Raw genomic sequence first — 15,694 nt, 5'->3', positions numbered from 1 at the left:
TGTCAGTGTGAAATAGTATACAATTTCCATAGTGGGACAAAGAAAAGTTAATAAAAAAAAGTTCAATAATATTTTTGAAGAAATAAAAAAAAATCTGAAAAAAATTCACATAAAAATGTTTTGGCATTAAAAATGCAGTATTCATATAGAAACAAAAAAAAGAACAAATAATTGTTATTTCTGCATCTAGAACAAAGAAAGCTATAAAGCTGTCACTTTATTTATTTTTGTACTGTGTTCAGTGTACTGCTTATATAAATAAAACTATGCCAAAAATTGTTTTTTCATCGCCACACAAAAATGGAATAAAAGTGATCAAAAAGTTGTATTTAAAAAAAGGTATCACTGAAAATGTCCACAACTTCTCAACAATCCAAAAGCAGACGCAAGAAGCTAATGCTAGGCATGCCAACACCCAATTTCAGGTTATCACAGAACCCAATTAATTAATGAGTAAAATGAATATAGGGTATATATGGCAATTTTCCATGAGCTTTATACACAGACTACTTAAATCTTGCAGTCTTCTTCGGACATAGTCATGATACTTTATTAAAGAAGACACTGTTAAAAACATGCTTCACAACCGGCAAGCCAAGCCTACATAGTGTCATAAGACATGTCATAGGATGCCTTATCTTTATGCAGGAACAAGGAAAATTCTGAAGGGTTCACAAACTTTCTAAGGTAAATAATTAGAAAATACATGTTTTTTGTGTAACATGAGTGAAATCATGAAAATTCAACCCATGTTTGTGAGTATAAAAAAATTGGCCAAAAATTTCCTCTCATCGGCGTAAAGCTCTGCCGTACGATGTCTTTGTGTTATTTTTTTTGTTTTAGATGGAAAAAACATGGAGACAAATGTATTTATTCAAGTGGGTGATTGCTGGTTCGCTTACTATTGCTTAGCCTGAAGAAGAACTGGACCCTAGATCGATTACCTTATCCATAAAACTGGTAGACTATTTATATGCTATTTTTTACATTCTGAAGCACTGTACACCTTTTCAAAACTGTTTTAATGCACTTATTTTGTACATTTTTCTCACTTTTATTTATTTTTTAATAAACTGTAGGGTAACTAAAAAATATCAAAGGAAATGTATTTTGTAATTTCTGAATATGTTATTTTGAAGGTGTCTTTAGTTAGAGTGCTGTTTTATGTTTGCAAGAGAAATGCTCACCCAGCTGGCTGACTCTCAAATTCTTCTGACCACTGATCCTGGATGTCTTCAGTAGATAAATCAACATCTCTTGTTGCTGCAAAGTTATATTCACTGCCCTCTGTTCCATGAAAGTAGATGGAGTTGCCATCTGACTGACAACTATGCTATGGAGACAAGAACCAGACATGACAATCTATAACATAATAATTGATAATAATAATGTTTATGTACATAATACCAACATATTCTGCAGCACTTTATGTATCAGCAGCACTTACAAGCCTACAATCTATGAGGAAATAGGGATACAAAAGTTAAAAAGTGCTTATATTGTATGGTTCAGCCAACTTTTATGATAAAGGTATTGATGTAACACTACATGAACAGGTCACCAGCCAGTATATTTCCAGATAGAAAGTGCTATAAACAAGTTATAAAAATGTTTGTACAGATTTACAGGCCCATCTAGCAAGCTGTCCATCTGCAATGGACATTGGAATGGAATGTGATTTTCAATGTTACGTGTGTTTCTAGTTCTTTGCAAAAAAAAAAAGCACATTCGCTGTATAAATAAAAAACTCTACAATTTTCCAATATATTTTCTTAATACTTCAACTAATATGCTCCGTTTGGTATATGAACATACAGTACAAGCTCAGATAAACAAAATCAATTTGAACAATATCTAAGAGTTCTTAAGGAGCTCAGCTCAGTTACTGCCATTCCCCAGTATATAATTTTTAAAGACTCTCAATTTTTAAAAAGGGCTCTGTGTCTATACTGAGTAATTATAGACAAGTAAGCTTAACCTCTATTGTGGGAACTATTTTTGAGAGGCTTATAAGGGACTGTATAGAGGGGTATTTGGTAAAAAAACAAAAAAACATAATAAGCGATAGCCTGATTGGTTTTACTAAGAACAGAAGATGTAAAAGTAGCTTTTTAAATTTTTATGAAGAGGAGAGTAGAAACCTGGACAGAGAAGTGGCTGTGGACAGTGTTTTGGACTAGAGTTTTTGGCTAATCTGCAGGTTTGCAGCATTCTAAAGACATTCGGCCACTACACTGAAAATCCGTTTGCCGGGAGGAAACCTCTGGATTTCAGTCATACAGGCTCAGACTGCACGGCTTCAGTACATAGAGAGCAATGGCTATAAGCACGCCCCAGCACTGACTGACAGCCGGCTCAGCACTGCATCACTGCCGGGGTGTGGTTCGCCGGTTGCGCCTCTATGACTGAAAGTCAGAGGCTATTGGAAAAAAGTTCATTTACTCCTGGCAGCCAGGCTTTCGGTGCGGAGTCCGAACGGCTTAAGAGCACTATTAACCTGAAGATTAACCCCGATATCTGCAAGTTAATTACATTTTTTGACATAGCAGATTTTCTTTAAGTACAAGAAATCGATAGACTGATAGAGGGAGAGAGGAATCATTGACACTTTGTTAGGCATGGAGCTGCTACAATCAGTGCTGCGATTCATCCCTTTTGCACTTGTACAGCACTCATGTTATGCAACTGTACAGTGTTTGCAGTTCTGCACCAGTTATTGCTGTATTTCTCTGACTCAAATGACTAGCTTTCAGCCACCACGCCACAATTTATTTTAGCTCAGTCACTAAGAAATCAGGGTCTGCTTTTGTCGCACCCAATATCATTATTTTATGTGTCTACTAGCATTTAACCTCCTTAGAATGCTGACAGGTTTTGTTTTTGTGGTTTCATTTTTTCCTCCTCCTGTTTTTTAATTTGTCTGATGACATAGCTGTGTCTATAGATGGAAAACAAGCCGGTGGGAAGGAGTATTTAAATAAATAGCCATGCCATGATGCACCACGCCCTGTACGTGGTTTGAACAGTCATTCTGTGCTGACAAAGTCCCTTTAAATCACTTGGCAGTGCATTACTGTGAATGAACAAAAAGAATAAATGTAATGTGTGGAATTAAGATGTAACCTGTGCCTGTGGGGGTTAGGGTCATGTATGTTGAGCAGGATCAAGAAGAGGTGTAGTGTGGTTTAAACAAATGTAGCTCCCAGTCGCTGAGGCTTCATCACCTGTCCCAGATGTGGTGGTGCATCGCTGCTGCTAAAAGATTCACGCAGTGATCTGGTGATCTGTGAAAAATATGTATTGTTTCTGCCCACAGTTGATGCTCCAGTTATTTACAGTATAGTGCACTTTGGAGCTCAAAGACAACTCAAGAAACGGCCTATGTTCACCTGCATGTGAGAAAAAACAATGGGCATTTCTGCAAGAAATAATGGAGGATCGGTATCTTCTAGTGAGGTGTGCATGCCATCAGTTCTCAAGAAGCAGCAGATTCCACAAGGTGATTTGACAGCGAGTGCAAAACCAACAACTTTTTCAGGTGAGAGTTTAGTTGGCAAAACAATGGATGACTGGGAATGTACACTAGTTTCTTCGACACAGTTAGGGATAAATACTTACCATTGTGAAGGGGAAAGAGGAGAAGACTTTATCGGAGTATGACAAGCAGTTGTGTTGGATTATACTGATGATTGTGGTGATGATGACACTGACCAGATACTACTCTGGCTGACAGAAAGAAGAGTGTGGTGAAAGGGAGAAGAGGAAAACTCAATTCTTGCTGGCCAGCAGGCCTTTGCCAAATGAACCAGTGATGTCATGTCATATCCTGATGGAGAAATGTAGTTTCTAGTCTATATGAGCCTGAACGTCCACAGCTTATTTTCCTCTTACAGAGCCTGCAGACTACCAAAAAAAATTGTCAAGTGGCAGGTGCAAAGGATCTCACACACACTAAATGCTCACACGTACAACTTGCCACCACTGCAACCAGACTTTCAGGCGCTATTAAGTTTACTTCAACAACAGCACGAGCGGCATCACAAGCTCCAGAGCGGACAGCAGAAAAAGCCAAATTTACCCCACAGAATCTTTTAGCCACATGTCACCTGCACTGTGTAACTCCAAGGCCAACACCCTCCTCCTCTAATGACTGTACCTCCCACACCCCAGTGTGGTTCTCAGGTTTTGTCCACCGCAGCATCATCATCATCATCGTAATTCCTGATTTTGCTCACAGTTACCCCGGTGTGGGAAATGGCCTGAGCTCTTCCGCCATGACTGGTTCACAACTCAAGGTTTGCCTTGGCTCAGAGGGCTACTACCACTGCCAGTGCTCCCACCAGCACAGTTCACAGGGATCGAAACACAGCTTGGCACAGAAATTGCGTTCTCCATCCTCTATGGCTTCATGTCACTCAAGAACAAAGGCTGACTATTCATCTCTTACAATAAATCAATTGAAAGAAGTTGATCTGGTGTTGTACGTTCCTTAGCCTCCAAAATGCTGCAGGTTAGGGGACTGTGGGGCAGAACTGAAACAAGTTTTATTGACTGGATTGAAATTACGCTCAGTATAGCATTAAGTGTTATGGAGGCAGAGAAGGCTGACTGAGCAAAACACTGACTCTAGCTGAGTGGTGTGACAAATATTTCATTATGCCCTTTGCTTCCTCCCCACTAATACGCTTTCAAAAGGTAAAAGGAGGCCAAGTGTGACCTGCATTTGGCACTATTACTGCCGTATGGTTGCTACCAGCAGTGCAAACGGTGTTGCTGCTGCTAGCGATTCCCACATTTTTTCACTGATATGTTTTATTTTTCAATCATGCTACCACGCCCATTGTTCATGCCACGTTTTGGTAGCCCACTCCCTGAGTCTTCAAAAGTGTGGTAAATGCTCTGGGCATTTATTTTTTTGGGCCGTTCTTCGCAAATCAAATCGCAGAGTGTTTGAATTTGACATATCATGTGAATTTCAGGAAATTTGACCCAAAGTAGAATGTCTGTGGATCGATCTGCTTATTACTAGCTTACACTGTCTGAAAATTATTGATATCACAGGCTGCACAGCAAGCTCCAGAACATAGAAACAATAAAAGCTATTTGTTCCTTGTTTTTAGCGAATATTTTGGTCTTAATGTCATAATACTGATGGGTAAATAATTGTCTCAGAGATTGGCTACGAATGCGACAGATCAGACTTATGGACATCACTGCCTGTGCTTTATTTTCCTATGTAAAACATATATATTGTAAGATAGCTCATGGACACATATTCGATGGGAGGTACGTATCACAGAGATGGTTGTCCTCTGTGATGTAATCCAGGAATGTTGCTCTAGTGCACGTAAGCACTAAGAGGATTACTTGGTGCATCTTTGTTTTGCTTGCACTAAAGGCCGTTTCCATTTTGACCGGTTTATGAAGCTATAAACCGACTTGGACATTTAAATGAAAATGCTTCCTGTTTGCTTCCCGATGCACCCAAGTGAGTAGGAACCCCACATGTATATATATTCTAGTTAAGTACAATAAGAAACATAAAGAAAATGTTTCATCTATTGATGAATAGTTACACAAGTATTTTGATCACTATTCCATATTGCTTCCTAAATTTATGGAATTCAGCAAACACCTACTGAAAGATTTTTTCCCCCAACAAAAAGTAGTCTACATCTATGCTATTGCTAATTAATGTAAGCATTCACTCACAAAGGATCACTATTCATCGAGAAAAGTGAAGGATCTCATTCTTATGATCAAATCTTTATTGTGCATAAATTTAGTAAAGATTAAAGGTCAAATCAATTAGACCGAGATACATGAGCAGCAAAAGGTCAGTAGCTGGTATCAGTAGACTATGACAAAAGAGTATGATATAAGTGATATGCAATTCCCTCTGGCCTGCATGTATTTTTGATCTCATTAACTAGTTAACAACCAGGCATCGTAAATTTATGGCACTTGGCTCTGGGCTTTAACTCGGTGCTATTGTAAATTTACAGGGTAAGGTTTAAAAGGGTTGTCCACAACTAGAACAACACCTTCTCAATCTGAGTGTTTTGTCCCATTAAAAAAAAATACTTATACTAACCTCCTGGGCCGGCGTCGTTTCAGCGGTTTTGGCACTCGCTCTCCCGGGGCTCACGTGCCGGCTTCGCTCTCCTCACCTTTGGACGCTTAAGTAATTGACAGGACGTGAGCGGCCAGGCACAGCTCTGACTCAGGAATGGAACTAGCACAGGAGGAGAGTATAAGATTGGGGTCACATGGCTGTGGATTCTCTCATTCCAGAGAAGCCGATTATGCAAATACTCTTGGATCAAACTCTGTCAGAGTTTGATCCGACTGTCAGTGCACTGTGTTCCAATTCTCTAGCATTAGAGAATTGCAGCACAGGTGAGAAGAAGATAGAGAAAGTAATGTCTCCATTGCCTGTGTCCACAGTAATTGCACTTCACTCGGATGATATTCGATGTTTCACACGCAGCATAGACTTGTTATGGGTACGTGTGAGCCAAGTCTCGCAGCCACTCGCAGCACGCTGTGATTGTTTTCTCATGTCAAATCGTCATGAGAAAAAAATTGAAAATCTGAGCTGCCCCATAAAATAACACTGACAAATTAAAGCTGCACTCTGAAACACTATAATATGTTAACATTGAATATAGGATATTGGAATTGCGTTATTATTAGAAAATAAGTTAAAAAATGAAGATACTTAGCAAATAAATTGGCCAATTCATGTTGGGCTCAGATGAAGTGGCTAATTTATGCGCTAAGTACCTTCATTTTTTAACTTATTTTCTACAGCAGTAATGCAATTCCAATTTCATATATTTAATGTTTACATATTATAGTGTTTCAGAGTGCAGCTTTAATTTGTTAGTTATATATAGAGTGACTCTCTTAGCTTGCACCTGTTCACACTTGTCTTTTTCTGTTTGAAAGTGCCGGTCAGTTTGTTGAAATACATAGAATAACACAGGTCCAAGTTCTCTGCTATAAAACATTGCACAGCACTCGGGCATGTTATATGCTCGTGTAAGCGAGCCCTGAGTGTTTTTATTTTAACGGGGGCAAACACTCAGATTGAGAAGGGGTTGTCTTAGTAGTGAACCACCCTTTTAAGCTCCTGCAATCTAGCAGGAACAGGTATGTCTCTTGACCACAACTGTCAAACACACCTGGGGATCCTGGGGAGAAGACAAAAGCTGTTTATTACAGATTATGTTTTCCATTTCAAAGGCAACATAACAATTCCTAATATGCAGAACCTAGCAATCACATGATTGCCGGGTTTCTGCCAACATAGCAGAGCTGCTGAGTCCTAGCAGATGCAGATCAGCTCTGCCAGTAAAGCCTGGGGGATGTTTTCCCCTGTAACTGGGGCTCTTAAGTATGCCCCAGTTACAGTGGGAAAAATTAAAAATAAAAGAAAAATAAATGTTCCTCAGAGATTTTTCATTATCTCTTGTTTTTTTAAAAAAATATTAATACATTTCTTAACATTGAAATTGCAAGACCAAGAAAAAAAGACATGGAGTTCTGAAAATCACAGGATTAATATAAATGTTAATGATATGCAAATTATAAAAAAATGGAAACAAAATGTTCAAAATTTTTTTTAACATACATTTATTAAGTACGGAGTATGAGGGCCACACACTGTAATATTTGCACTTCGCATGCTATTAATAAGGTTATTAATGGTTGGCTGAGGAATGTTCTGCCACACAAAATGTATTTGGGCATGCAAATCATCAAAATCAGAGGCTGGAAGCTCTCTTTGCAATTACTGACCAATTTTGTCCCAGATGTTCTCAATAGAAGTCATTTCTGAAGATGCTGCAGGTCATGGTAGCACATTTAGGCCATGCAGGCTGCTCACAATAGCACGAGCAACATGCGGCCTGATGTAGTGTTGAAAAAAGGCTCCTGGGACACTTTGGAGAAATGGTTGTACAGCTGGATCCAGGATTGATCCATCCTGTACAGCAAGTGAAACTGGATGTCACATAGCATACCGTACTGAGCAAAATGGCAATGGTGGCTGAAATAGAGATCTATCATCTTAATAGACTCCAACACCTTGATGAAACGACAGTGAAAAGTGCATTGGAGTGGTGTGAAGATGCTGTGGTGTGCTTCTCTGGTCAGTTTTCATGTCTTCAGCCCTTTGATTGGAGTATGAAATTCTTCAGCTTCCCATGATGGGATTTTGACATTGTTGCACTGTGTGATATTAATTTATTATGAATTCAATTGTTTTATTGTCACTTGACACATATATATATATTTTATTATTAATTGTATATTATGCAATTAATGAATATCTATGAACACTGCACTTTATACACCGTTTACTGATGATGTATTATACAAAGCCCTTTAATCATGTAACTTCCTTCCCCCTTTTTTTTTAAACCTCTTTTATCTTGTCTTCTGTGTTTTACATGCTTTTTGAATATATCATTCATCTTTAATTAATACAGTGATTTATATTATACTATTGCCTCTTTTTTAATACATTTTGTAGGTTTACACATCATGTGATGACCGAATATAGAGTTTTTACTCATGTGTAAACACGACAGCTTATTTTGAAAAGTCAGCTTTTTAATTACCATTACTTTTGTGTATATAGGTTATATCATCAGCTGGAAATATATTCTATGTGCAAATTAATTATGTTTCTTTGTCATGTTCTTATTGATGCTGATGGAGCTAACAGAAAGAAAAAATTTGCATGACATTTAAGTCACTGATTTATTTGGCAATGACAATAGCCACTGCCACTATTAGAACGACCTAGCATAGCTCTGCACAGTGTAAAGACATGGTTATTTTTAAAATGAAATGTGTTCAGCCAACAACCACTGATCCATTCGATTGGCACATTTTCAAGAGCGTGGGTATCCTGCTAAAAGCAGATAAGTTGAATTGTGTATGGATAATTTTAATCCTTACATAATTCCTTGCCAGTGCATTTTCTATCTAAGCCAATTTTTGTCTGTATGCCATCGAAGTACTATAAAAAAATGACTTAATGCTTTACTAAAAGCTTTCTGCCAAGGACTTGGTGTAAGCTCTTATTTCCATTCATTGCTTTAAAGTGTCACTGAGTAGTGTATCCTTGAGGATTTAGAATCCTCTTCGCCTTTGTAGTGGTTAATAACTATGACTCATTGATGGCACTGCTCTGAAATGTCATAATAAAGGCCTTGTGACATGTGTCTCATTGTATAAATATATAATAGTATATTAATATATACCAGGTATAGAAATACTATACCTGACTTTTCAGGCCTAATCTATTAGTAGATGAAACAGAGATATACACAATATATATGCCACTTGAACATATGAAGAAATATAATTACCTAGTTTGTCATAATAAAGTATGAATCCTATATTTTATACTGTGAATTTCATTTTCAGATTTATATTTCAATGTGTTTATTCAATCATTATACAGTGGAAAGTAGAAAAGCAAATGAAATGAGGACATAAGGGATCAAGAGACATAATAAATCAGAAGGCAGACAAAAAATATGCTTAGATACAGTATATACACACATGCACACAGTGCTCAGCATAAATGAGTACACTCCCCTTCAAAAGTAAGATTGTAATCAATCTCTCACTAAACACAAAAACAATTTCCAAAATTACATTTCATTACAAAATCTTCAGTTTTACTCAAATTAGTTGAAGTAACATGACCTCCATGATTTTTAAGGACAGCAGCACCAAGTCTTCTAGGCAATTGTTATTATATTCAGGGGGATACAGATTAAAATCTTACTGCTCAAAGGGAATATACACACACGTGTGTATATATATTTATATATATATATATGTATATATATTACATACATACAGGAGCATTTCACTAAATTAGAATATGATCAAAAAGTTAATTTATTTCAGTTCTTCAATACATGAAAGTGAAACTCCTATATTATATATAGTCATTACAAACAGAGTGATCTATTTCAAATGTTTATTTCTGTTAATGTTGATGATTATGGCTTACACGACAGCTTGAAAAATGTTTTTAAAATCCAAAATGTTGGCCTACTGAAATGTATGTTCAATAAATGCACTCAATACTTGGTCGTATGGGGTTAAGGTCAGGCGAGTTTGCTGGCCAATCAAGCACAGTGATACTGTTGTTTTTAAACCAGGTATTGGTACTTTTGGCAGTGTGGACAGGTGCCAAGTCCTGCTGGAGAATGAAATATCCATCTCCAAAAAGCTTGCCGGCAGAGGGAAGCATGAAGTGCTCTAAAATTTCCTGGTAGACGGCTGCGCTGACTTTGGTCTTGATAAAACACAGTGGACCTACACCAGCAGATGACATGACTCCACAAACCATCACTGATTGTGGAAGCTTCACACTAAACCTCAAGCAGCTTCAATTGTGTGCCTCTACACTCTTCCTCCATACTCTGGGACCTTGATTTCCAAAGGAAAATTGTAACTCTGGGACCTTGTGGAGTGTGTCAATGACTGCCTTCTGGGCATCTGTCAAGTCAGCAGTCTTTCCCATGATTGTGGAGCCTACTGAAACAGACTAAGGGACCTTTTTAAATACTTAGGAAGCCTTTGCAAGTGTTTTTTGTTAATTATTTTAATTTACTGAGATAAAGACTTTTGTGTTTTCATTGACTGTAAGCCATAATCATCAACATAACAGAAATAAACACCTGAAATAGATCACTCTGTTTGTAATGACTCTATATAATATATGAGTTTCACTTTTTGTATTGAAGAACTGAAATAAATTAACTTTTTGATGATATTCTAATTTGGTGAGATGCACCTGTATATATATATATATATATACATACACACATATATATGTGTATAAACACATACATACATCAGATTATCATAATAATATAACAGGAAGAAAATACGTTTATGGACTGAAATGAGACTTAATATCAATATAGGAGAATTTAACTATAACGTATGATAGGGTGAGACCAACAACTCGGTCATCAAAAATCGCTTAATTAACCAATTCACCTCTGAGCGATTTTCCTTTTTTCTTTATCCCAGAGTAGTAAAGTTTTTATTTTTCCATCAATTTGACTGTATGAGGGCTTGTTTTTTTGCAGGATGCATTGTACTTGTGAATGACATCATTGATTTTAATCATATAGTGTATTGGAAAATGGGAAAAAATTCCAAGTGCGATGAAATTGCATAAGAAGTGGAATTTCACAATTGCTTTTTTTTGTTTTTTATTTACCATGTTCACTAAATCCTAAATTGACCTGGCAATGATTCTTCAGGTCAGTACAAGTACAACAATATCAAACATGTATAAGTTCTTTTTTACTTAAGTGGTGAAAAAAAATCCAAAGTTTGTAAGAAAAAGAAATGTCGCCGTCTCCATTTTTCGTGATCTGGTGCTGTGTGAGGGTTTATTTTTTGCATGCTGAGCTGACTTTGTTATTGATACCATTTTGGAGTAGATACAATGTTTTGATCGCCCGTTATTGCATTTTATTGCAATGTTGCAGCAACCAAAAAAACAATTCTGGCGTTTTGATTTTTTTCTTGCTACACCGTTTACCAATTGGATTAATTTACTTTCGATTTTGATAGATGTAACATTTCTGAACGCGGCAATACCAAACATGTGTATTTTTTATTTTTTTTAATTGTTGTATTTTGAATGGGGCAAAAGGGGGGTGATTTGAACTTTTGTGTTTTTTTACTATTTTTAAAAATGTTCTTTGTTTACTTTTCACTGGCTGCAATAGTCCCCTTAGGAGATTTGAACTGCAATCATCTGATTGCCTGGGATATACATAGGGGTGCTTCAGCCCTGTTATGTGTAGCATAAATCATGTTCTCCTATGAATGCCAGCCACAGACCGGCATTCATAGGAGACTTACAATGACAGGCATCCCATCGGCGCCCCGTGATCATGTGCTAGGGGCGTCGATGGGCGGGTCTTGTGTTGTGCTTCCAGCCAGCGCGTGTTAAATGCCGCTGTCAGAGATTGATAACAGCTTGTTAACAGCTGCAGGTGGATCGTGAATCCACACGCGGTTGTTAGATGCACTTGAGAGCTGATCAGATCAGTTGTTATGTGCAGGGAAAGATGCGGGCCCAGTGCCGGAGCCTGCATCAAATGCAGGGACATGACAGATGTCGTACCTATATGCCATCGGTCGGGAAGGGGTTAATAAGAGCACCTCTTTCATCCCGCTCTTCCCTGCTCCCTCCCCCCCCTGTCCAGTAGAGGTGAAAGAGGAATGAAAAACAAGGAAGAGAAGGCTAGGTAGCAAGAAGTGAAAATCTGGAGGAGAAACCTGTTTCATCTATCAGTTCATTATGGAGAATAATCTCATATCCTCAGAGTATTTAATGCATGGTAACATTTTTAGATTTAATGTGCAAACATCTAGCAGCTCAGTAGATACAATTAGGGTCACCATCAGTGTAGTACACATAGTACTGTTGTCATGGGCCCAGGCAAAAAGAGGGTCCAAATTGAGCTGTCGGCAGTCAGGCACCGATTTTTAACTAGACACAATAAGGTTTCAAAAATGTAATGAATAGGCCTGACCTAATATGCAACAATTGTCAAATCTGGTTTCTAACATGATAATTTTAAATTTAAATTAGTGAAAATGTACAGATACCAGTTTTTATTCTGTCTCCCCATAGATGCACTAAATATGTGGTATGGGATTAAGAGGCTGCATACAGCTCACATTATTTCTCTTCATTTCAAAATTAGTTGAATATCATGCTTGAAAAGAATGCACGGAATAGGGTACAAGATGAAACACATAATAGGAAGCATTTCCCTATATGGGACATACGTTTTTCTGATAGCAGTCACAAGATTGTTATATTGCAAAAAAAAAAAATAATGAAAACGGTGCTGACTTTTGATCTGCACACAAATTTATCTTCGCACAATCAACCAGCTACGGAATCTGTGTAACTCTTAGGCTATGTTTTTTTACCTCACAAATCTGCAGCAAAACCTGATCTCTTAAGGGAGGTTTGCTGCAGAATTTTCTTGCAGTTTTGGTGCTTTTTTGATGCGTTTTTTCAGAGTTTTTTCACTGTCCTTCTGTCTCTTTTTATGAATGTACATAAAGTTCTGTGAAAAAAAGGAATCCCATTCTATTTTGGCATCAAAAACGCTGAAACAAATTTTGATGCGTTTTTTTTCAGGGGTTTTTTCACCACCCATTACTTCCTAAGGGTGAAAAAACGCTGAAAAAACGTTGAAAGAAGTGACATGCTCTATTTTCCAAAAAACCATGCTATGTGAACTAAGAATTCTGGACTCTCATAGACTTTGCTGGTACTGCAAAAGGCAACACAAAATGTGCATTAAAAAAAGCATCAAAAAACGATGAAAAAAACGTGATGTGTGAACATAGCTTTAAAAAACTACTACGTTGAGGCCTCTGGGACATTTAGTGATGCTGAGAATATGAATTTTCCCTGCATAGCAGCATCTTGGCCACCCTATGTGCAGCGAACTGCAGTACACCTCTATTTTAGTGAAGTGGGTCTATGCTGTAGTTCCCTGCACAGCTTGGTGATAAGCAGCACAATGAAAATGTGTGATGAGGCCACAAATGTTTGTCATGGTTCAGGCATCTCAACAGCTGTTTCGTGTTGTCAGATGTTTCTTTCATGTGGACTGCATAACAAACTGGAATTAAAGGTAGCTCATAGCCATTATGCAGCAAAACGGCTTTTAGGCTTGATTTGGATGAACTGATGAAGAGCCTCCATTCCTCTGGATTATGACATATTCAGAGCTTCAATTAAACTATTGATGTTGTTGTATATCACAAGATCGCCCTCCATGAAGAAGTATTGAACAAGATCTTTATCATGGTTGCGGAACAAAGAAATCCGAACATCACCCACAAGGAGATTCCACACTGTAGCCTGGAATCTGAGAGCTCAGACTTACTCTTGGGCAGATCCAAATCTCTAACAAGATCGTTCAGTTCACTTTCTGTTATTATAAGGTCTGCTTCAGTTGAGATTGCTGACAGAAAGTCAGAGTCGTGAGAGGAAGATGCTTCATGACACCAAGTGCCCACTTCTTCCTCACTTGACTCGACTGAAAAGGTTTCTGGTGCTTTTGGAACCAGCAGTTCTTCTGTATGTGGTACTGGGCTTATTGCAGATGGAATGTTTGGATACTGTAAACTCCACTTCATCCTTTTAACTCCTTTCCTAATGGGGAGCAACATGCAGAAATAGCAGTTGGTAGTGTGATCAGTTGGCTTGCTCCAGATGACTGGGACTACAAAAGGCATAGATTGCCTCTTCCCATGCAACCACTGGTAAAGATGTGATGTACATCTATTGCAGCATATGTGTGGAGCCCAACTTTTGTCCTGATCTCCTATTCTGCAGCCGAAACACAGGTTGTAGGCTTTCCTTATCATGGTAGTCAAGTTTCACCTTTGTGACGCAAAAGTGACTTCTCTGCATATGTAGCAAAAACTATCCACTTTGCTAATGCAAGAACGAGGCATATCTGAAAACACATATAGAAACATGTCAATATGCTAATAAACTAACCTAAAAAATCCTAAATCTGCATACCTTACACAGAGAGCATTTATAAAAGTAGGTGATGCAACTGTAATTAGGATTACGTCATTGGAGCTCAGTTGGCGTTTTTTGATTTTTCACCTTATGATGGTAGAATACTGAAGGCTCAATAGACTAAATAGATGATATAAGAGACTAGTTAATAACAATGCAATATTGATGATGAAATAATAAAAACACAATTTTTCTATGAGGCTGCATGAAAGGTGTCATAAGTAATTACAACCTCCTCTGGATCTTGAAAATTAGAGCCAAGAAGCAAATTTAAGCATCATATTAGTTTTCAGCACCACAAATTAGCTAAGTTCAACTGTTTTCGTCTCTGAACCAATTTGGCTGTAGAACAGTGCAATACATTCACAAGTATGTTTATGTACACATGTATATGGGGAATTAATTATAGTGAAAATGTAAGAAAAAAATGTGCAATATCAGGACAAAAAGATAAAAATGGATAGGATAAAAAAAATAAATAATAAATAGAAGGGTTACCATATTTTTCAGACTATAAGACACACTTTTTTCCTCCAAAATTTTGGAGGAAAGTGGGGGGTGCATCTTGTAGTCCAGATGTACGTTATAGTCCAGCTGTGGATGGGGGGGGGGTGAAACGGCAGAGGAGCAGGTCATAGGGGGCAGGAGCCGGCTGCTGCAGCTAACACGTGTGCCGGCTGTTAAAGTGAATGAATATTCACTACTCCTGATGCCCATAATCCCTCCCACCTCTATATACTGAAGCCGGCGCTGAGAGGTGGGAGGGACTATGGGCGTGGGGAGCAGTGAATATTTATTTTCTTTGATAGCAATCACACGGTTAGCAGCAGACGCCGGCTCCTGCAGCTGCTGGGCGATCACGTGTGCCCCCTATTAAAGAGAATGAATATTCACTGTTCCCCACACTGGGAAGTAAGAGCGGTGAATATTCATTCCCTTCAGTAGCGGGCACACGTGATCTCCCAGCAGATGCAGGAGCCGACGGTTTTGGCTTACAGTGTGATCGCTATTAAAGAGAATGAATATTCACTTCTCTCCACTCCCATAGACCCCGGTGTGGGGAGAAGTGAATATTCC

The 15,694-nt window shown here is 38.1% G+C and overlaps 1 protein-coding gene across 6 annotated transcripts in view; it reads right to left on the bottom strand.

Moving 5' to 3' along the window:
• Positions 1-15,694, bottom strand: part of RELN (reelin) — an 895,263-nt gene that overhangs the window by 355,907 nt on the left and 523,662 nt on the right. For all 6 annotated transcript variants that reach the window (XM_073652257.1, XM_073652259.1, XM_073652258.1 and 3 more), the window contains exon 11: positions 1,188-1,333. In XM_073652257.1, the coding sequence (XP_073508358.1) occupies positions 1,188-1,333 (146 nt within the window). The remainder of the gene's footprint in view (positions 1-1,187; positions 1,334-15,694) is intronic.

Source organism: Phyllobates terribilis, unplaced genomic scaffold (genome assembly GCF_046119375.1).
Source record: "Phyllobates terribilis strain yellow unplaced genomic scaffold, ASM4611937v1 Scaffold_11__3_contigs__length_659146591, whole genome shotgun sequence".
NCBI lineage: Eukaryota > Metazoa > Chordata > Amphibia > Anura > Dendrobatidae > Phyllobates > Phyllobates terribilis.
This window is presented reverse-complemented; position numbering and strand designations above follow the sequence as displayed.